The sequence below is a fragment of the Antrostomus carolinensis genome, unplaced genomic scaffold (genome assembly GCF_000700745.2).
Source record: "Antrostomus carolinensis isolate BGI_N321 unplaced genomic scaffold, ASM70074v2 scaffold20319, whole genome shotgun sequence".
Taxonomy (NCBI): domain Eukaryota; kingdom Metazoa; phylum Chordata; class Aves; order Caprimulgiformes; family Caprimulgidae; genus Antrostomus; species Antrostomus carolinensis.
Genome location: NW_010338094.1, coordinates 1 through 24,234, shown reverse-complemented (window position 1 = coordinate 24,234; position 24,234 = coordinate 1). Strand labels below are relative to the sequence as shown.

Here is a 24,234-nt window from a genome sequence, read left to right as displayed (position 1 = left end):
CTGCTGATCAATCGCACATCATGCTGAGTGACTGCAGCCAGCTGAATTCTTGTGTTTATGTTTGGCCACCTGCTTTTTCTTCTGAAATTATAACAAAAAGAAAGATTACTCATATAACAGAGTGCAGAAGATGCCTTTTTGTTACGATTAATTCTGAAATGTAAACCCACTGAGCATAAGCAATCTGATACTATAGAGGTGTTGGTAAATTTGTATCTGTTGTGGGACTACCTGAGTCTTCTTTAATGGGTTGTCACTTCAAGTATGTTGCAGCCAGTGCAAGTATAAAGCAAAATCTCTGGTGCTGTGAGACTCCACCTTTGGCAGTGACTTTAGAAGTGTTGCTGTTCCTCTCGGCTGCTACACCATTGTTGTGAGCTGGGTTCCAGCTTTCTGGGACTGCAAGATAAATTAGGCTGGATTTGGAAGCAATTTATTTTATTGAGCAGTTGCTAACTTTAAAGGTTCCATTTGTTCTTGTATTGGTGTGTCTCCCGGCATGTGTAGTCCAGATTTTGAAAAAGACATGATTTTATGGGACCTGATACGTGACAGGAGAATTGGTAACTTAGTTTTGAATAGAAACTCTTCTCGCAAATTTTTGAGCCATTCAGAGAACAGAGTAGGATGTTGATTTTCAGGCATCAGTAGATCAGATCCTGCCATGTCCCCAGCATTTAGTAACTATTTGAGTTTCACTGAAAAAGCTGTAAGATTAAATGTGTACATTTCTGCTAGTTTTAGATAATTCATGATGAACTTTTGTTGACTAAACCACTTGGAAGCAGGCATCTTAGCCACATAATATTTAAAAGTAATATTTGGGGAATTGGATTGCCTTCTCATCAGGTTGATGTCACGCTGCTTAACTGGGAAACACTAACTTGGCAAACTGCGTGGCTCCCCCTGATCCGTTTTAAAGACGTTTAAGCCGTGGATTTCCATGTTGTTATGCATATGAACGTGGGGTCGAGTAGCTCTGATCCCTATAGCTGTGGACTTAATTTGAGCAATACCTCTTTAAGTATTTATCATTTTGAGCCTGTAGGGAGGAGTGTGGGAGATGTTAGATGGGCCTGTCAGCTTGCACGAAAAACTGAAGTTACATAGTTTCTGGTGCAGCTTCTACTCACTTAACAAATTGCTCTTAATGACTATAAAAAAAAGGCCCCCCCTTCTGCCCTTCCCTGCAGCCTGGGGAAAAAAGTGGTTTGTTCTGCACAACCCTGTAGAAAATAATTTATTAGCGAGATCCAGCCTTGGTATCGCTTTGCCGCGTGCACACATTCCTGTCTGAGAGAACCTGCGCCTTTGGTTAAAAGTAAGTTTCTGGTCTGAGAGGGGAACACCGCACACCTGGAACCTGACCCCGAAAGGGCTCAACGTCAGTGGACCACTCGAGGCTTTGGTAGCTGGGGCTTTCTGCTGGACACAGGAAGATGTTTTTGAAGTTGCTTTCCCCTTTGAACATGGCCTTGTTGCTGCATGGGAAGACTGCACTGTGACTAACTCCAATAAGAGCCTAATTTGATTAGCAGTTGAAGTTAATTAAGATGATTGTGCAGCTCACCTCTTATAATTAATTCCTTGTAGTTGTCATTGTGTGCTATTTTGTCAGTTCATTATGAGCCTTGAAAACTTGGGGGTATGTATTCCTTTACTTACTCAACTGACTTGTTATCACTAATTGATATTTATGTAAAACATTGATTAGTCTTTTCCATTAAAAAATAATTGCAACCAAAGGGTGTGGTACTTCTTTGCAAGACAGTTCACAAAAAGTGCTGAGGCATGTTGCCTGCTTAACTTGTTTGGAAGCTGCTGCAGCTGTGCTTCTGTCCCTGCTCTGTTTGCGTGTTCCAGTGCTTGCTTTCACCACCACCACCGGCATTTCCCGCCGCCCTGGCAGCAGGTACACGGCTGATGGGTAACTCCTGCCAGCTCTGCACTGCAGCAGGAGCCCCTGGACATGTCTGATTGCCCCGGCCTTTACTCAGCTGCTGGGGCGAGTACCGATTTAGACAATGATGTTTGTTTCTTACCACTCTCAAATACTTCAGGAGGATTTATGGATGTTAGTACATCTCTGGTCTGGCTGCACAACTGGAATTTAGTTCTTCTCTGGCTCTTCTGCCTCCCTGCATGTTTTGTTCCTCCTTTGAGGGTTCTCCATGCCTTTAAACTGGTGGAAGTGACTTAATCCAGACTGCATTGTACCATTAGAGAACGTTCTCGTGCGGCAGCGCGCAGCTGGGCCCAGTACCTTGGATTTCATGTGTGGGTGCGCATACGCAGCGTTTTTCTAAATGGACTAGAGATTCTTAGCAGCCACGTGCAGAGCCCCTGAACGTGTACCTTGGATGTTTAGCTTTCAAAGACAGGGAGAAAAAATACTTCAGGTCTTCCAAAGACAAGGAAGGCAGAGTAGCTGGAGCAGAGAATGCCATTTGTGGCTTCTCAAGTATTTGGAGACCTTTCTTTGAACAATGTGAGATTTATCAGATTGTACTGAGGGATGGGGTCCTCTCCAAAATGCTTAATTCCACTTCTCTCCCTCCCTGTGGAGGTGGAGCAGTTACCTCCCACTCCTCCCTTTGCTGAGTTCCCCTGACAGACCAATGCTCCCAACTTGCTTCCGTGCAAAATAACGGAAAGGCTTTGCTGAGTGTAGGCGCTGGTGAAAGAAGGGAGCTCTGTGTCTAACTGCAGGTGGAGCCTCCTCACAAGTGGAGAGTGCTGGCCAACGCCTGTCCCTCCCTGGCAGGGCTGCAGGCACAAGGGAAGTGCCCCAGCCTGCGGGCGGGGAGAGGCCGGCGCTGGGTGGGCTGTTCCTCTGCAGACAGGCCAGTCAAGAAAGCCAACTGCCCTTTCCTCTGGGGAAACCCTTCACAAGGGTGCGAGTCAACCCCACCCACCGCAGAGCCTTGCAGAGGGGGGGGCGGCAGAGGCCTCCTTCCCTCACCAGTACCCACCCGGGGCACAGCCCACTCAAACCTGCTGCGGTGCCAGCCTGGCAGTGGAGCTCGCAGGACAGGAGAGAGGGCTGGGGCAGGGGAGACACCCGAGAACATTGACCAGCACTAACGATGCTGTGGAAGTACCAAAAAAGGCTGGAGTACCCTGGGTGTCATTGTGGTGCCTGGCATTCAGTAGCAGAGCCCAATGCCCACAGATTATACAAAGCTCCATTTAAACCATCCCAATTTCCTAACCATCCAGAATTTATTATGCACAGGGGTAACATGCTGTCAAAGCATACAAAAAGGATTCCCCCCCCCTCCTTTTTCACTCCCAGGTTAGGTCAGAGGAAAGAAGCTATGAACACGATCATTTCTTCTGCCCAAGCGTACATTTCCTTGCTGTTTTCAGAAGCAGCTTCTGTTTTGTGGAGGAAGCTGGAGATTCCTACCACATGACCAGTCATTTTTAAACAAATTCCCCCAACCGTAAAAGAAGTCACCTGCTGACAGAAAATGGTAAAACTGCCTTTCTCTGTTCCAAAGACAACACAAAAGCAGCTTTACAAGATTCAAAAAACCTTTCATGATACCTGCTGTCTCCGACTCCCTCACTTGCTGCCACGGCATGGAAAACTCTTGGATCTCTCCATCAGCAACCCTAGATGCCATGACTAGCATGGCAAAGGATCCAACACTGTGCTTCAAGAGGGCCAAGGTTACATAATACTGCATGGGAGGACGAGAACTTGCTTGTCAAACCCTGTTTGCAACTTGATTTTACTTCCTCTTATTCCTACTGAACTCGGATAGACCTTTTGTCACAGGTTTAAGCAGCTACTTTATATTGATTGTTCACCATTAAACTGAGCACAGCAGTAAGTCTTGACGGAACATCATAAAGATGTTCCCTGTATTCCATACTGATATTTCACCTCCCCCTCTGCTGCCTCTGTGCTGGCTGTATTTCACAGCTCAAGCTATGGATCATTCCATCTACAAATGGGTTAGGAACCAAAGCTTTTAGTAGCCCTAGAAACACAGCTATTTCAGACAAATGCACCCAGCTCTGCCCCTGAGGTGAGCAATTCCAGGAAATCTGAGGTTACTGCAGACCAGGTAACATGCTAAGTTGTCTCCGGAGTCAGCCTATCCTTAAGGTCGTGGCAACTCTCAACTTACAAAAGCTTGTTCCTACATTATCTCCAGTGTACCTAAAGGAGGAAAGACATTTGTTAAGCTTCACAGCTTTCTCACTTCAGTTAGGGGCAGAGAGCTCCTGGGTCATATTTCAGTCCTGAAAAAGCCTCCAGAAAACCTAAAAGATACATTGCAAAGTTCCTGACACTTAAAAGCAACCCTCATGCACCATGAGCCCCCAAAGCAGCTATCAGTCCTGCATCCAGCACTGTCAAGCGTGCACGACTGTAAGTCCTATTGACGGTGACCAAGGAACATGGATGAGGCGGGAACTCACTGATGCCAATGGGGAGAAAAAAAGCAGCTCAGGAAGAAAGTGCACACGTTTTCCTGATGTCCCACCCAACAGCACCGCACAGCTGGTGCCAAAATCGCTCTGCAGCCTGTGAGGAAGACTCAGTTTCTTCGGTCGTACAGCCCTTGGAAAATGCACACTAGACAGTCCAGCTCTGGCACCACAACAGTAATACACAGCCCACTAAAACAACGGGGAACATAAATAAGGCTTAACAAGAAACAGCATTTACAAAACAGGTGAGAAAAGACCCGTTTTCATTCCTTCATCTAGTTAAGTGCCGGCATAAAGGATCTACTTTGACCTGGTATCCAAGCAAAGCTAATTGAGTTCAACTGTGAAGGCTCGTTAGCTAGAGCACTTGCTCTATAAAAAGTTAGTCTCAGAGGTCACCTCCTCCTAGAGGCATCTCAATGAAGCTGAATTTCTTCTCATAGCAAGGTAAGAGCTACCACCTTCCCCCTACTGTTTTTGTTGTTTCTATTTTCTTGAGGGCAACGTAGTTATCAAGAGCTGTTTCAGCAGGGAGAATTCAAGTAAGCTATTGTTTTGTATTAAGTTGTCTAATGAGCAGTGAGTTTCTTGGTTTTCCCTTGCCGTGCCTTCACGCTCTCAGAACTGTTTGTTTGCAGACTTTAAAAAACTGAAGGAATGAGCTGTTATACAATAACTAATTACTGAACCAATGCACAACTTACTGTTTAATCTATCTGTAAACAATGTAGATGGTGAAGAGAAGGTGTAGGTTCATCACGTCTTCATTCTGCCAATAACCTACAAATATTACTTGGGGGGAAAAAGTTTATCACTAATTAAAAATCCTGTCATAAGACAATGAGAGGAGTATTTATACTGCTTGGTTTCTAACTGTTGGCTAAACAAATTCTGAGATCCTGGAGCACCAAAGTGCTTTGATAATCCACTGTCAGCTGTTCTGCAACAGCAACTGTACCTCATCCGGAAACAACCAGTTCCTTATTCATTAGAGCAAATAACTGAGTGGGGTCAAGCCCTGGTATGCCTCACCATCAGCTCACATCAGGAGACAATCAGCCCGTTAGTTCACTTCCCCTCGCCCACTAACGTCCCCAGGATTTTATCACACTGGTCCTTCAAAACAAAACCATAAATAAGAGTCACTGGATGCAGCACTTTTTTGTCTTATCAGTAGCAGGAACAGCAAAGCACAGAAATGATATTGCGCAAGTACCACCCTTTTTATTGATGATGATGATGTCCCTTTTCACAGCCTACCCTGTGCTCTCAGAGTACCAAGCCTCGCCCTGGGCCAGTTGCTACAGAAGGCTCCGGCTCCCCAGCAGTGGCTGGCCGGGCGATGCACGCCGAAAGACTGCAGTGAGCAGCTCTGTGGACACACACTTTATTAGCAGCGCTATCGCTGTAGTACACTCGACTGAACAAGCCTGGTAGCGCAGCAGGTACAGCCAGGGGACTTGAGCATGCCTCGTAGCTCTGGCCCAGGGCTAGCTGGTGAGCGTGTCAGGGAGACTGTCTTGGTGGCCACTCTGCTCACTTGCAGGTCCAACAAATATTGCTGCCTCTCCAGCGACTGGCTGGCAGGAAGGAAAGGCCAGTCCAGCTACACGGTGCCAAGAGGTTCCTCCCAGCATAGCTTCCTTCAGTTTCACACTAATTGTAAATAAAATAGGAAGGGGCACCAGACAGATCTCGCAACTGGTTTGATTGGTGGCTGTGCAAGCGTGTCCTCCGTCCAGCGCTGGCTGCCCTGCTCAGAGGGACTGCCGGGCTATGGAGCCCTTCATGTGCTCCCAGTTGTTGTACAGAGCGTAGAGGCCAGTGAGTGTCAGACCTGCGATACCACCTCGTGCTATCCCACGCGCTCCACCTGAAAAAGAGAAACATTAAAACCCACTGAAGTTATATCCAAGGGAATGGTCAGCTACAGCAACTTCCAAGTTGTTAAAATCCAGAACAATCTTAATGAAGCAGTATTTCTTTTTTGAATAACTTTCCAGAAAGGGTACCTGTGCTAAATCTGCCCTCCCCTCAAACCTCCTGACAGGCTCAAGAAAAGTCATTCCTGATCCTGGCACTAACCTGCTGGTATGGCTTCCTCTGTAAACTACGTTGCCACTGCTGCCCAAGTGAACCACTACAGAACACTTGGAGCAAAGACGGCTTTTCCCAAGTCCTATTTTACCTATTCCACTTGTCCTCAACACAGGGGTTTACAGACAGACATCTTCCTGCTTTAAGAACTCCCCCATTTAGGGTTTCAGATGAGGAACAACAATAATGTTTGCCCATTATGGTAACTAGGTTTGGAGGGAAGAAGAGCAGGCAGGAAGCTTATAAGTGAACATAACAGCAGTTGATATGGACATGACTTTGGGCACTAGAGATTCAGGGGGGCCATCATGCAGAAGTTATCGCTGCTTTTGTGCCTTTGGAATTTTAATACCTTTGGAAAAAAAATAATATGTAGATGAAAGGGATCATCTGTGAAGAATTTACCAGGGCATGAGTCATGCGGGTGATTAAAAACATTTTTTTTTTTTTAACTGCTCAAGACTTGAAGCTTCTGCAAGTTCAGAAAGTAAAAACACAGGGCAAGTTTGCCTACTAGCAGCAGCCACTGCACATGGCTGGAGCTGGGAGTCAGCATCACAACTCCACCGCCCTCACGCGAGGGTTGTGGTGGACAGGGGCAGAAGTAGGCACTGCTGTTGCTTTTACTAAACAGCAGAATGTTTCTCTTCCCCAACAAGAGAAAGTGCCCTGGTAAAGCTCCCAGAATGCACTATAAATGCACAGGAACACCTGAGAGCATGACCCTCAACACTAGGAAAATGTCACTGCGTTTGGTTCTGCAATGTTTATTGATCCCAGCCAAAGCAAGGCAGATAATGTGTACATTATATAGAACAAGGCCAGTTTCTGCTTACAGCTAGATAAAACCTGCCTGCTTTATTGGTAAAATTGACAGTGCAATTCAGGTTCCTCAAACTTGAAAAGAAATGCATCTCAGTAATCAGTGGTTTGTTTGTTTTGTTTTTTTTCCTCCATTATGGGTCATAAAGTTGTCTCACGGAATTGCATCTACTCACATTGCCCAGGCACACAGTGAAACCAAGAAGCTGCAGAAGTGATAGCAGAAGTTGGACTTGGTACTAAAAGTCATGTCTAGCCATAGTTTCTAGAAATTTCATTGCCAGACTAGCTGTGATGATTTGAGAGCTTTTTAGGATATCAACCTAACTCAGTTCACTGCCCTAACTGTTGGGAACTCAACAGCTCTAAGGAAAGTCATACTCTTTATGTACCTATGTGCCTACATCAGATTTAGGAACACCAATGTAGGCTTCTGTTTTTGAGAAGTCATCCTGAATTGGTTGCACAAAAAGCTTTTCACATGAAGGGGTTGCAGCTGGGTACACAGAACTAAGTACGTGCAAGCAGCTTATGGCAAAAAGCCATGGGTGAAATTTAAAGGACACTTTGTGCAAAACAAATATTTGAGATGATCTGTAAAAATACTAACTCTGTTACTTTGTGGGGGAAGAATGAATAAAACATTAGAGAGACTGATTTTCTGATGTTCATATTAGGAAGTAATTCCTCACAGAAGAAATCCCAAAGAGGGCTTTAACTATTATGGTGTACAGGGAAATGCATGAAATGTGGAACATATTCACAGAATGCAGCACGGTACAGAGCTACAATTATTCCTGTAGACTCTTCCCTCAGCTCCCAGGTTCAATTTCTCTCCTTTCCCCTTAAAATCCTATTCTTCCTATGGAAGGAAGGTAGGTTGAAGGCTGATCAAGCCTCGCTCCAGATTCATAGAATCATAGAATGGTTTGGGTTGGAAGGGACCTTTCAAGGTCACCTAGTCCAACCCCCCTGCAAGTGAACAGGGACATCTTCAAATAAATCAGGTTGCTCAGAGCTCCCTCCAACCCAACCCTGAATATTTCCAGGGATGGGGCTTCTACAACTTCTCTGGGCAACCTGTGCCAGTGTTTCACCACTCTCATTGTAAAAAATGTCTTCCTTACATATAGTCTAACTCTACCCTCTTTCAGTTTGAAACCATTGTTATCCCGTGTCCTATTGCTACAGGCCCTGCTGTGAAGTCAGGATTGTACCAGAAAGGGATCTTCAGCCTGGACAGCTGAGCCATTTTCTAGCAGACACACTGCTGCTAAGACATACTGCTCCTAACACAAAAAATGTCATAAAGATTTTCATGTGCTGAGGTCAGCCAGGTGAGGATGGTAGCTCTCAATCTACCTACAAAGGTCAACCAGAGGGCCTAAAGCAGGCTGTGGGTCTTGCAGACAACTTGGGGACTTTGCTGAAGAAGATGTTTCAGTGGAAGTCTGTTTCATGAACAGGAACCAAACTTGTGCAGTTGGTATAGGTGCACTATTGAGTTAGTTAGGAAACAAACAAAAAAAAAAACCAAGAAGAAAACATGCAAGAAGTGCTTCTTACCAGGTTCCCTATGCTTCTGCTACAAAATTTTACCAGTAACTTGCTTTGTAGCAATTGCACCTGGTTTCTGAACTATCCACAGTAATTACAAAAAGAGGGAAATAAAATATTTTCCTTTCCCTAACTGGTTAGATTTGCATTTGAGAAAATACCTCAAGGTCTGTGGCAGACTTCAAACAGTCATGCACTCTAGAATGCAGCCCAGTTGCTGGGCAGGACATGTAAAGCCCTCTGAGAAGATTACCTTCTTAAAAAAAAAACACCAAAAAAACAAAACCAAAACACTTCTCCACTCCCATCCCAGCTGTGCTGGAATGATAGAACACATTCCCACCCCTCCTCTGCAAGCCTCTGATACCAAGTGTGCCTTGACAAACCCTGCTAGAAACATGGTTGTAAGCCTCTAATCTCGCATGTCTGAGTAAGATAACTTGACGTTCCAGCTGACAGCCATTTCTGAAGGCAGGTATTTAGAGATCAGGCAACTTGCACAACAGCTGAGAACTGCTATGGGTTTCCAAAGGTAGATGTGATGCTCTCTAAATGAGAATTTAGTACTCTGGCTTTAGCTGCTGCACCCTTTCACCATACTGTCCCCCTTCTACGCATTTAAAATAGGAGTTAGTGTACACTATACAAAGACACACGCATTCTAATAGCGCAGCTTTGCATTTCTTCATGGCATGATCCACTCCGAACACTGAACTTGACTTGTATAGTAGATAAAACCATTATCTATATTGCATAACATGAGGGCAAAATCTTCCATTTAGGACCTTACCATCTCTATTTTCAGAATATGTTACTTCACTATCCTGGGAAAGTTCCTGGGATGTTTAAAGCAAGAACCATCCAATAGCAAACAGTAGAAATACCTTAACTGAAAACCCAGACCCACATATTTATGTCAAACAAAAGAAGTGTAATAGTGAAGTTGTGATTACTTTTTTGTCTTCCAATCTCACTCTCTCAGACATTCAGAATGCAGTTTCTTTTCCTTTAGGGTTTCCAGGAGTAAAAATATTTTTAGATGGTTTAAAGGGCTTGACTTTTCAATGTACAAAGAGACCTCAGTTTTGCTCTGAATTCAAGCACTGTGATAGCTAACCAGATCCTCTGAAACACCAGGCAGACATTTGTTTGAACACCTGTGGGCCATCCTATGTCAGTAGAAAATTAAAACAGTTTCCTCCTGCTGCTCCATGAGGCTCATTTTAAGAAATCCTGTAAGTGTGAGCAAAGTCTGTGGGTACAGAAATTACTGAGGAAACTGATAAACTTCTTTTTGGCAACAAGCTATGTTCCAGAAAAGCACGTTCCACTTTCATATTGCTACAGTTAAGACAGTATTGTGGTTAAAATACAGAAACAACAAAGCTTGAAACAGGGAAAATTTCCTGTAGTTACTGTGGTGTGAAGGATAAATTAGAAAAACATTTACAAGAATTTACATTTAAGAATTTACAATTTAATTTACAAGTTTAGAAGTATTAAAGCTGTTGAAATTACTTTGCAAACATTATAAAAATTCCCTGTTTCCTCACTGAGTGAAAGCAGCAGCACCTGACTGGCTGACAGGAGTCTGCTGCAGTTACTGTAAATGGCAGCAAGAACCCTGCCAATCCCTGCAGCTCTGAGAACCGAGTTCACTGTTTCTGCTTAGCAGAGCTGGGCAGAAGGCAGCACTGCTCTGGGTGGCCAGGCCTGTTCTTAGACATTAACCCTCACGTAACAAAGAAAGCCTCATTACCTGTAGCGCCTGCTTGTACTTTGTTGCCCTTATCTCTTCCTTCTTTCAAACAAAAAAAATCCTTTCAATAATCACTTAATAGTCCTATAGACTTTATGTTAAAAACAGGTTTTAACAGAGGTTCTTAATTTCTAAAATGCCTAATAGCCCTGAACTTCAAAGTTTAGAAGCAAATACTTTACTTGCTTTTTTCCAAATAATGTAGAAAAATAAGATATCCCAGGGCCACACCTGCAGCAGTCTGCAAAAAACCTCTTCTTTCCCCTCCCTACAGAACAGAAACAAGAGGCGGGGGGAAAAAGTTTGGCCCCAAGTAGGGGAAGAGTCTTTTATAGCTCCACAAAGAGTTTACTAACACAACTACTTTGAACTCCTACCCATTGACTGTCACAAACCTGATCTTTATCTCTGGCCAGACTTTACTGCTAGCAATAAAAAATTTAGCCCTTCTTAATTAATTCATAATGTACTGACTTCTCAGGGTTGTGTTCTGAGGTCTTGAAATTACAACTAGTCTCTTCAGCTATTGCTAGCATGCAACTCCCTTCTCTTCGGATGCACAACATTTTATACCAAATTATGTAACATCTATTGTGCAAAAGGCATGAGATGTTTTATCTACTACTGGGTTCCTATCACACAGAAGTACAGTAAACAAAATAATTTAGTTTGTCCAAAGCACTACTTTATTTTTGTTCCTGTTTTCCCTAACCTCCAAAGCAGGGGGGAAAAATTATCTAACAAAAAGAACATCTACAACCTGTGCAACCCTCAGATAAGAGGTAAAGGTTGTTTAACTTTTTTGCTTACTGAAGCCTCCGTCAGGAATTTCAGTGAGAAATTAATGGCTGTCACGCTGGGTCAGACCAAAGTCCCACCTAGCTCAGTATCTTTTTCCTGGGTGATCAATCCTGCATGCTTGAGGAGGAGTGTAAGTTCCTCAGCCAGCTGTACCTTTGTGACATGATGAGTGGAACCACGTGCATTTTCATGGTGGGAGGGAATAACAATGACAGTGCACAGTGGCAATCATCATTTTGATTTTTGCTACTTTCAGAGACTAATATAACCATGAAAAAAACCAAAACAAAGATGTTTGATTTAGAAAAGAAGCTGAAAACACATGCAAGACGGTCAAATACTTGTTTGTTTTAAGATACCTTAGTATTTGTGCTTAATAATGCTTATCAGAAAAAACTTGGCATAACAGATCTTAATTTCTGCCCCTGCTTGAAATGGAAGAATATAGAATATTAACTTATTAAATGGAAAAGCCATTCTCATGAACTTAGGATATTGGGCTCCCTTCTACCAAACCTCAAACAGGATTGACTAAGGTGCAACAATATTTCTACTACATACACAACTGGCAAAAGAACACAAAGTGTTTTCTTTCATCTGTCACTCAACTTCCACCCAGAACATTCAGTTTGTGTGCTCAAAATACAGCTTACATTAAGTTGCATGTCTAGTGTAGTAAGTTAATAATGTACTCACAATGCTACATTGGGCCTAAAATCTAGTAAGTAACCTTGGTACTAAATTTCATTTCAAACAAATGTGAAAGCTGAAGATCACTTTGCTCAAAGGGATCAACTAGTATGCTGTTTCAAAGCTCCTCAAATCAGTTTTGCTTTCAAACTCAACTCACCATCTGTTAACCTAAGCCATACAGGATGCTGAGAGAGACTCCAGCTAAGGCGTGCTTTATCATGGCAAGTTAACGGTACTGTCTTGAGCCAGGGAGGACCATCACAAGTCTTGGGGACTTAACTGCTTCAGTCACTTACAATGGGGAACTTTCCGTGACTAATGCCACTTCCAGTGAACACAGGAGGGCTGAACTTCCACCATCCTCACTTGCAGACATTTTAATCTTCTCACGCACAAGCTGTGTGTTAAGTAGCCTTGCACAAAACTGCTCACAGCCTAATGGCTTTAGAAGGTAGGTATTTTGGAAAGCCTTTCTTGTTTGACTGCTGGCATTTTGGTAATGATTAACACCTCTGCAAGGACAAATTGTGAAAACTGGGACCAGTTTGGGGCAACAGATATCAGCCTTCAAAAAGTCTTCCCACCTTTTTTTTTTTTTTTTTTTCCTGTCCACTCATCCCCCTCAGCAAAGGTTTAATAATTTGTTTCAGAAATTCAGCCTAGGCTTTGTAGTATACACAGGAGTATTTTTCAGTGCAGTGCAGCAGGGTGGCTGATATGGTTCTTCCATCAGTGCTATGTTTAAACGTGAGCTAGAAAGTCACAATAAAAAACCTGCCATACTTCATACAGTTTCTTCTTAAATACATTCCTGATCTCTTTACAAAACAGGAAGGATGGAAGTGGGAAATCTGAGTGTTTGCACAGCACTGCCTCTGACTCTGTACCCACTCTTTGTGGATTACAGAACAGCCTTAACTTGAGACGGTGTTTGTGGGAGTTTCCAGCCAACACTAAAATATGGGAATTTATAACAGAAATGTCCCCGATGGCTTTCAAATTTTCCTTTTTCTAATGCAAACACAACATGGCATTCTGTGTAACACAGGAAATGATTACAGTCTTGATAATGTGTCACAGATGTGAACTGATCATTTGCATATGGTTTAAATAGTCAAGATTTTTTAGGTAAATATGTATTGACGCTGGATAAAGGCATAACTTAAAGAGGGAAGCTTTACCATAGAGAATTAGGAAGGGCATTCTGGCATAAGGTGACAGGAGAGGAATCATGGGAGAAGCAGAAAGAGGGACAGAGTGTGAAAGAAAAAAGGAAAAATAAGATTAGAATTAAATTCTTCAACCAAATGTGAGTATCATCTTTTTCACTTCCAGAACTAATCCTTGACCTTTAAGGTCTACGGTGCCACTCAAATTTCCTGCACGTGGTGAAAAGATTTATTTCTTCTGAGTTTCTGGGCACTATGCATAGCTGAAATACAATACTGTAATGCATACAGACTTATTCACTACATTTTCCTTTATCAGTGCTACTCTTAGCTCAGTAAATCTCATGTTACAAAACAGAAGTCCCACTGTGCTCTGGTAAGAAAAAATTTTGTAGTGTCAGATGACTGTGCACATGACTGGAGCAGTTATCCATGGTCACACTGCGCCAGAAAAGATTACACACAGTGCCAGCTCTATACTTCTGAAAGGTAGAGGGGAAGCTTCTGCTGCAGTGTAAGATGACAGTTCTCCTTCTTAATAACTTCCTACAGAAAATGTTAGACTTCTATACTGCTACCCTATCCAGCTGTTGTTGGTATCTTGCAAGGTTAAGTGCACAAGCTAGTATTTATGAGGGCTGCTCAAGCCAGTTATTTCTGGTTACAATTACCCAAGGCCAACAGGAAAATAAGACTTTTCAAAATGTTTTGCCCCAAATACAAAGCTGGCATTCAGGAACATTTCTAAGATGCTGAGGCTTAGTTAGATATGCAATAAGTACATAGGGTAATTCTAGAATTATCTCCTCAGTAAAATACAGGTGAATTGTATAGCCAAACCTTTATTGAGGTACTTAAAACACTTTTTTCCTGTGGTAAGGTCAACCTGTGGTACCCAGTAGTCTTAAAAAAAAAAATTAAAAAAAATTCTCCAATTGTTGAGCCTGGAATATGTGTTAACACGCATTTTGCTGATGAAGCTCAGACCCTCTCCTCTGCCAACAATTCAGTATGCATCAGCAAACTAACCTTAAATCCATGCTGTTCTCAAATAATGTTCGTTGGTTTTGACCACTATGCAAAGACTAAAGTCCTACTATAAGACAACAGTTTCACAAACAGCTAAATAATAGCTTTATATATTAGTTTCTTTCTGCATACTTTAATGGTGTTAATTTGTAAAGGAGGTTTACTAAAACTTTTTGTCTTACGGAAAAAAAAGGATCCATGTTAAATTTGAATGCCTGATTTTCACTTCCTTGGGAGTGAATTTTTTATTAACCCTATCTAGAAAGTAATTTTGTCTTACATTCTATCTAGGATTGGAGTGGATGAATACCACTGGTTTCATGTATGCTTAGAGAAGGTAATCTCATTACAGAATCACAGAACGTCAGGGACTGGAAGGGACCTCAAAAGATCATCTAGTCCAATCCCCCTGACGGAGCAGGAACCTAAATGAGATCACACAGGAAGGCGTCCAGGCGGGTCTTGAATGTCTCCAGAGAAGGAGACTCCACAACCTCCCTGGGCAGCCTGTTCCAGTGCTCTGTCACCCTCACTGTAAAGAAGTTTCTTCTGAAGTTTAAGCGGAACCTCCTGTGTTCCAGCTCACACCTTGTCCTATCATTGGGCATCACTGAGAAGAGCCTGGCTCCATCCTCCTGACATTCGCCCTTAACATATTTATAAACATTAATGAGGTCACCCCTCAGTCTCCTCTTCTCCAAGCTAAAGAGCCCCAGCTCCCTCAGCCTTTCCTCATCAGGGAGATGCTCCACTCCATTAATCATCTTGGTGGCTCTGTGCTGGACTCTCTCAAGCAGTTCCCTGTCCATTGTAATATCTCTGGTTATTGTTACTTAATCTCAGAAGTAGACAGCATCAATTTAAACTTCTTCCTTTTTGGCATAAAAAAAAAATTCCAATTAGCTGAAAAAAGACACTTAACTGCACTGCATCTAGCAGATAACTGAGCCTTATTAGTTCAATCTCCCCTCACCTCCATGTTGTTTTTCACACAGCTAAGACTTACTTAAGGAAAACATGCACTTAAAAAAAAATTAAAATATTCCATCCGAATTAAATCGGATTCTTTCCAACTTGGACTAAGAGGACTAATGATAAGATGGTTCATGTGATAATATCTGGAGCTGCAAAGTACTATATTCTAGTTCTGTGCTCTTACTGTACCATTTTTACACAATTTTCAGAGCAGGAGGGTATTTATTAAGGTAGTGAGAATCCTATTAACTAGGATAAAGCACAAGAAGCGGAAAACCAGAAACACTTTGCTACCCTACCAGTGCTTTTGTACAGCATTCCTGTCAAGGTTCCCGCGGCTATGGTGTTCAGGTCATCTTCTGCACCTCGTGTTTTTTCAATGATGACTCCAAACGCGCTGTAAAGTAGAGCTGGGAGAGAAAAACATATTCAAAAATTCAAGTTAAAACTGCCATTCTCTGAGATGCAAGGCTTAGAATCAGGGCTCAGTGTAACTGTTTAGACTATGCTACTGAACCACAGATTTTCTGTTTATTGAAAGTGGGGGGAGTCCTCTGCCAAATCCTGCCTTTGGTGGTTTTTCCAGATCTATTTCTGTTTTGCAGATATTGTTTCTTTCTTTAGCTATAAAGTAGGATTCTTTGTGACATCTAGTACTGCCTCAAGACTTGATAAATATGTGATGTAAAGCACTGACTGAAGCTTAAGCCCATTTTGCTAGTTCAAATTTATTGAAAAATCTTTTGAGGGTTTAACTTTGTACTGACAGGCTTATACCATCTTCTGTGGTTGCCATGAAACTAAACTCAATGATACTTTCTATGTAGCAGAGAAAATTGTTGCCTACATGTGACCAAGAGAAAATGCAAGTTAAATGCAGCATCAGATCATGTTATCAAGGGCTGGAGTACAATGGGCTACACTTCCCTTATAAATTACTATTAGACTGCTTAGTACTTGACATTTACAGCTGCTTCACCTCTGCCTGCATATGAAGACTTTGTTCCCAAAGGGCCTTTTGCTTTGGGAGAACTTTGGGGACTGTCCTGCAAAGGATTAGAAGGAGACATGCATGGGCTTTTCATATGGATGCATATATAATCTATACATTTTGATGAAGGGAGCAGGCACCCTCATCCTCATGATATAATATTTCATGCTGACAAAGAACAGTAGAGTATATAATAATTTTAAAGTGACAAACCATGCCACTTCAGTTCATCCCTTCTCCTCCAAGTATCTGAAATTTTAACTTCTGCTAAAAAGCCTGTAAATCCTTCATAAGCAACTACATCCATGTCAATGAGTTGAACAGCAGCATTTTCCTCTATGCAGCACAGACAATGGTATTTTACCTTGTCTTAGTAGCAAGTAATATTAATAATGAGGGGAAGGAAAAGCTTTAATTCAACAACGTTTTTAAAAATAGTTTAACACAGATGTGGCTACCACTGTTCAGGAACAGAATGACAAGAAACTTTGAGGTACAGAAATGCTGCACATGTGAAATAAGATGCAAAAATACTTTGGCTCCTTGAAAAGAACTTCTCTGGTTGCTAGGACAAGGCAGAGCTGTACCAAATTCCAAAATATCAAGTTCTGCTTAACTCTGTGACTTGGGAGGCCATATTTTGTAAGAAAAATAAGTTTGTTACTGGAATGCACAAACATTTTCTTGAGTAATCTTTCTTCAAACATAGCTGAAAAAAACTGTTAATGTGTCACTTAACCTGGAACCTTGAACTGCAGTGTGCCTGCATCTCAATTTTCAGACATGTTTTGATTAGATTTGGAATAGAAAATAAGAAAATAAAAATCAAAACAAACAAAAAAACCCACCATAAAACTCACTAGGCAGCATGTATCTCTACAAAAAGCGCCATTATCACTGCAGTCCAGAATCCCATTTCTAACCATGGCCTCTATATTATGCCTCAAAAGCTGATGTCTGGGTTAAAAGGCAAGCTAATCTACTCTTTAGAAATAAGACTGAAACAAAATGTAATAAATGCAACTTAGCCTGTGCTTTGATGCATTTTTCAAAATTCAAATATATCTAGCCTGGGTTATAACACGGTGTAATCTCTGTTTTAAATATTGCTAATTTCTCTTCTATTACCACTTTGTGGGGCAATGAGTTTCATCATTAATCTTCTTCAAAATAATTTCATCAGTTTTGGATTTCTCCTTTCAAAGCAACTGAGCACGCTTTGGCCTTTTAAGGTTGGCAGGGGGAGAAGCCAAAGAGCTTGTATTCTCCAGGATGTTAGTTATGTGTTAGGTAGCTAAGTTAGTTCTATGATCCTGTGATTATTCCACTGACTTCTATGAAATCATCTGAAGTTGTTTTTCTGAGACAACTGATGTGATTTTTATTTCCTGTCCCCCTTTTCCACCAAACCTCAGTTCACAGAATTTTCTTTCTCACACATCAGGCTTTTGATAATTTTATTTTCTTTTTCTAACCCTTATTAGTTATAAGTAACATTTATATTTAAAGTGGGCGGTATCATATGTGACTTTTCTAGCTAAGCTACCATCATAAAAGGATAAATCTTTGTAGTCACTATCACATTTCTTCTACAAATAAACATTTTGTTGACTCTTTAACTAGAAACAGACATCAGGCAGTTGCTCACATGATCAGTGAGTCTCTTCTGAGGTTATTAAAGTTATTTCAGAAGTATTCAATTATATTTTTTTGCCTTGTGAATTACCTGGAATTTACTAACAAGTAAGCATTACCTACAATTTTCAGTTACTCTTGTTATTCCATAGCTAGAGTTCTTGTTTGAAATATACTGAAAAATTGGGGAGTTTAATTACAGGCTTTTGTCTACTTATGCTTCAAATCTTATTTTAGCTTTTAATTTCCTTTTCAATTTCTACTGAAATGCCCTTATGTCCCAAAGGGAAAAAAAAAACAAAAAAACAAACAACCTGCAGTTTTTTGTTACGGATTTCATAAAGAAAATTTAGAGAATACACTTTCCCATCAAACAGTTACATCTTTAAATTGTTTTCCCTATAAAACAATTAATTTACTTACCCAGAGATCCCAGAGTGTTAGCCCATAACGCTCCTTGCCTTGTTACCATATTTAGAATTCTATAAAGGAATTAAAAATGTATTAAAACCTTTAAGTCTGTGTTTACACCGAGGCAGTGTTTATGATAGCAGGTGTAATGTGTTTACACCATACATGTGATTAATAAAACTGGAAAATTTAACCAAAAGCACTTCACAACAGAACAGTAAGGAAAATCACAGTTTGGTAATACACAATCTCCTCTATCACACATACTCTAAACAGTAATGCATGCAACACTGAAGGCAAATATTTAGTCTTGTCAAGTCTTAATAAATTTTTTTTCTCTTTTCAAGTAAAATTTGCACCTTACCAAGAATGCAATCTCTTCCCTTCAAAAGACTTTCTAACCCTAGTTGATAAATGTTCCTTACGTGGTGACCACATAGAGCTACTGTGAATAAGTGATACATTTATGCTGACTTAATTGGGTAGAAGAGCTCCAAGGAAGCCAGAAGGTGCAAGCAGTACAGGGACTGTGTACCAGGAGCATGGTGATGCCTGAACAAACGGGGTGGGTATTAAAACAAGTTTGAACCAAAGCAAGTCAGGAAGAAGTGAGGCAGTCTTGCACTTCCACTGTCAAACTTGGCATTCCACACAAGTTGAAGTACACTGAGTGTTTCTGTATGTATGCTTCCAGACTAGCACTAAAGAGGGAAAGCAAATCTTTAGCGCACTCTCAGGGAAGCACAACGCCACTTCTTTCTGGCACCAGCTGTCTCCAGAATGGTGACAACAGCAGCCAAAAGAAATGACTGATCTTTATCTCCCAGCAGTATAACACTATCACAGGCACGGCACTGCTCTGGACAGCCGACTACCCTGGAACTTAGTTGATCATTTAAAGCAATGAAAGTGTCACACATTACATTCCTCCTGATTTGAGTTTATTTTCCATCACTTTTCTTTTTTTACAATTTTCATTAGGAGACATAGGCCATTATTGAATATGGTTAGGTAATGAACTAAACAATAACAGAAAACTTCATTTTAAAACAAGAGGGAAAAAATCAGAGGCTAGCATATTGACCATCTCCTCCTAATTGCAACCCCCACCCCATTTTTTAACATTGCATTAATTCTGAATTGATGAGAAAAACTGTCATTTTAATAACCATGACATACTATGAGATATTTGATGACAGGGGATCAACAGTAAAATTCAAAGGAATAGAAAAATAAATATCTGTATACCTTAAGGATAAATTTGAAAGAAATGTAGCTAGGCAAGTCTCTTCCCTGTATCTGATGAGGAAAACATGTAACTTAATATACCATTCCAAGGTGATGACCTTCAACAGGCCTTTTCCCTCGGAGAGCAAAGACTAAGAGCAATGTGCGCACTGACTGCCACCTGCTGGGCTCGACCCATCAAAGCCTGTGCTTAACAACATGGTTTTGTCTGATTCAGCTCATTCCAAATACATAAAATACAATTCTGTTCATCTAGAACATTATGGAAGAGTCATACTTATAGTGGGGAATATTTTGGTTCTATCTCTGATTCTGGGGATGAAGAATATAAAAACCATATTTTAAAAGAGCCAGTATAAACTGTGCTAGGGAATATTAAAATTCTTCCTCTAAAAACTACTTTGTTCCAAAGCATTCAGTTACTTCACCCCTTTACTTTCCTATGACTCCTTCACAGGCACTTAAGTTTTCTTATAGTTATGCCTAAACTACCAATAATTCTAGAAGGAGAAGCATACTACAGGAAAAAATGTGTTCCTATCTTACTGCATTCATTCAAACCATCAGGCAAGGTGAAAACACGGGAATGCCATGGGTGTTCATGGACACTGCAATCCAGAACAACTTCCACCATGCAACTCTTGCCCAGCAGCACGCACCTACGCCATCCCTAATGCAAATCCAGGCAGGCCTAGCTTCTGCACTTTAATATCTTCCTGGTTTTGGAAAGTTTGGGAAAGAAGAAAGAATTCACTCTCAGACAAATGACAGCAAAAAATAGCTCAAAGAAAACTGTGCTGCTTTAGGAATACTTTAACATACAAAACCACTGTTATGATTTTGAAGTAGTATTTCCAGTAAATTTCAAAGCAATAATTTATTCTCAAAGTCAGAAGACATACCAGTTGTCACTAAATGAAAAGCAAAAAGCTTGAACTGAGCATCACTATAACTAAAAACATTTAATGACTTGATGAAGACAAACACTGACTCTCATTTGTTCCCACTAAAGACACAAATGCATTTGTTTTTGTAGTATATTCAGCTCTAACTCTGTACCAGCTGGAAGAGAGAACTCTGTCACTAAGGTATACTTCTTTTTTTGAGATTAAACACTTACTGTACGTTTCTAGGTTTTGACCATGCCATATTCTGTGTCTCCTTCAAGCCAAGTCGCAAACCATTCAGCGCACCAAAAGCTGCTCCTAGTTAGCACAATAAGTTATTACTTTTTAAGAAGGTTAAAAAAAAGAACAAAAAAGAATACTAGAAGCAAATACTGAGAATAGACTTCAGAGTATAGACTGAAGTAAAGCAGTTGTTTATGTAAGTGTTGGTTGCAGAACAAGACATTTACAATCTTGTCAATTACTGTAGTACATAGGTGTCACCAGGACAGCTGGGAAAAGTGAAAAATACAACCACCTACCTGTCATACAACATCCTCCAATGGTAAAAAAAGCCAGCTCAAATCTGCCTCGAGTTTTGTTGGCTCCTGTGGGCAAGATAAACTCATCTGTATCCTAGGGGAAACAAAACAAAACACCTTTGTATTTTCCAAGTGTACCTGCTTCAAAATTTAGGCCACATTAAATATTTTTCTTTAATCCATACAATGAACTTAAGAAAAAACAGATACAATCAGTGTTTCTGGAAAACTGTTCTCTACACTAGCAAAGAGATGGAATATATTACATGCATACTTTAATGAGAATGAAAAAAAGGACTTTAAAAATATAAATTGAGTGAGAGCTTTTTTTTTTTTACTAGCTGTCCTAACTTTTTATAAATGACATCAGGTAGCCAAGGCACTCATATTGTGTGGGTTGTCTTGTGTTGGGGTTTTTTTTAAATGACTATTTGCTTAATTATTTATTACATGTTGCAGCAGGCAATACAAGACACCCTGCCCTCTAAAAGCCTTCCTGTTGTTTGACTATGCAGCACTGTTTCCTCACTGAGCAACTGACACTGACGCAGTAATGCCTCCCACTGCTCTGACGCTGAAGAAAAACCGCCTTTGTACTGGAAGAAGTATTTCCTTGCACTAAGTGACCTGTTTTGAAGACATCAAAAAACCGAGGAATACGTTCAAAACCAGTGACAATCAGGCATGAAATATGCGAGGTTGGTAGTTTTCACTTGTGGATGTTTCTCCCACGGGGACAGGCTTGTGTTCTCACAAATCAGATCAGTCTAAACAGATGAGCAGCCAGAGAATGGGCCGATAACCAGCGTATGTGCAGAGGCAAGGTCAGGCAAAGCGCTTTTTCAATATGAGGCACTGACAAGATGCACAGGTGTCGATACGGTGCTAAAGCACCAAGATCTCTTTTTATGCCTCTGTGCTTAACACTCACACCCTGTTTAATTGATCTATAACCATGACAACTGCAGGCTCAAGTAACTGCATTCTAAGGAGTTTTCTTAGGCCATACTTGGCACTAAACATGGATGGCAACACAGAAGAAATACACGGCTTCTAAAATTGTGAATACTTTGTCAACAAACTGAACCTATAACACGTTTTCTGTCTTCTGATTTGCAACAATAAGGCTGACTTTCCCTCTGCATTCTGAAACCAGATGGATGGTCTTTAAATGCAGGAGACCCACACAGCTTCACAGACAACTCAACTTTAAAAGCTAATAATTGAAGTTCTTGTATCTTAAAATATAAGCTACACCTTTTTGCTTGAATTTTTAGAATCACAGATGGTTAAGGCTCCTGGGACCTGTGGAGACTCTTCAGTGCAAACCCCCTGCTCAAAGCAGGGTCAGCTAGTGCTGGTTGCTTAGGGCAGTACCTGGGGTTTGCACATCTCCAAGGATGGAGACCTCACAGCTTGTCTCAGCAACCTCTTCAAGTAAAAAAAAAAAATTCTCACATTTAAATGGAATTCCCTTTTATTTCAATATACTTTCTAGTGCTAAACATAAAGAGCAGTGAAGTGCTATAACACAAACTTGAGCCTCTAGGCAATAGGTATTTCTAGAACTGTTTTGTAAGTTACTCCTGACACTAATGCCAATACCTTTTATTTTAAAGCAAGGTTTTTTTGTAAAAAGTAAAAAAAATCTATTAGCATACACACACTTTGTTTCAAAAATTCTGTTACACCATTTTTAACATCGACATGTTCCCAGATTACTGTACTAACTAAACAAGACAACTTTAGAGGGTTTTTTTGGAAGAGGTCTAAATAATTACTTAGCATTTTTTCAACTACTCAACAACAGCAGGCAAAGTAATCATGCTCGTGAACCCACTTCAAGCAGAGGCATATCCACTGTCTCTACCATTATGGGAATGTGACTTTGTAACCTTGACTACAACAGCTTCTACTGAAAGAGAAATATAAAAAACAGCCCACAGAACTGCATTCAGAGCTTTCCACTTACACTGGGCCACTGCTTCTTTCGTACCATGAAACAAAAGGCACACAGATTAGGAGATACTATACAACTGTGGACCTTCAGTGCTACTTCTGCAAAATTTAATGCTCTCAGATAATATAAACCATACATTTAAAATATATATAGAAAATATTAGCTAAATAAAATCTTTAAGAGATAAATCTTTATTGGATTAACTTAAACTTTTTCAGCTACTGTTAATATTGTTGAGAAAGGAAAACATTATAGGATTTTAAATTATTTTATTTTCCTTATGGTGGCCTACAGGTCATGTTATGTTAACTAATATTAAGCTGTGTAGGTACGATGGCTATGTAATTCTGCAGAAAAAAAACCTGAAAGCTCCAATTCATTATTGTCTCTCTTCAGCTAAGAAATAACATTAAGGAAAGTGGTGTGAAATTGGCTGCTGCTGTGATGACGAAGCCTGTATGAGGTCTGGGGTTTGGCTGAATACCTTTGTGAACTGATAGAATTCATCACACTACAAAAGAGTGGAGAGTTTCTGGCTGCTCTTACTGACTGAAGAGGCTCAGTGGAGGGTGTGACAAATGCCAGAACTTGTGCAGCAGTGTGTTAGGGCTTATACTGACACAACAGTCTTACTTATCCTCTATATTAAAACTGTTTTTCTTCTCCTAGATGCCACAGCACTGCAAGCTTTTGTTAGGAACAATACTGAAAAAAATAGTTTCTTTCAGCTGTTCACCAGCTCAAAACTTCAGTACGCCCTGCACAGCACTGCGGGATCTTTGAGGTCTTTGCACATGACCATACAAACAATGGAATTGAGTTCGACACGATGAAAACAAGCTGCCTTCTCACCTGTACTAGATACCTGGGGTCCAAGTTTAAATACGGGGACAAGGGACTCATTCCAGTTACTGGAAAGAAAAGAAAACAGAATAATTTAACACGGATTTCCCTAGTAACAATTTCACATGCAGTCAGTCCAAAGCGAACAGACCACGTGCGCGGAGGCAGTGAGATTCTGCCGCGAAGCTGGACCATTAATTAAAACACGGCACCGACTGACAGCCCCGGCCTCAGGAAGCGCCGCGGGAGCGGCACGGCCGGGACGGACGCGGCGCCTCTGCGAGCAGCGCCCGTCGCGACACGTTGCCGCCGGGGGCCTGGCTGCAGCGGGAGCGGCCTCCCTGCCCCCACAGCCCCCGGCAGCGGCGG

General features: G+C 41.1%; 1 protein-coding gene and 1 non-coding gene across 2 annotated transcripts; both read right to left on the bottom strand.

Moving 5' to 3' along the window:
• Nucleotides 1–5,656: 5,656 nt before the first annotated feature.
• On the bottom strand, nucleotides 5,657–23,929 carry TIMM23 (translocase of inner mitochondrial membrane 23). The gene is made up of 6 exons (XM_010175404.1): nucleotides 23,875–23,929; nucleotides 21,063–21,156; nucleotides 20,754–20,838; nucleotides 18,398–18,456; nucleotides 15,648–15,758; nucleotides 5,657–6,319 (listed from the first exon to the last, which is right to left on the bottom strand). The coding sequence occupies exons 1-6, from the start codon at nucleotides 23,923–23,925 to the stop codon at nucleotides 6,204–6,206; spliced, it is 516 nt and encodes a 171-aa protein (XP_010173706.1). The 5' UTR covers nucleotides 23,926–23,929; the 3' UTR covers nucleotides 5,657–6,203.
• On the bottom strand, nucleotides 19,065–19,266 carry LOC114818916 (small nucleolar RNA SNORA74). The gene has a single exon (XR_003766317.1). It is a non-coding gene; the product is annotated as a small nucleolar RNA SNORA74 (small nucleolar RNA).
• Nucleotides 23,930–24,234: the final 305 nt, after the last annotated feature.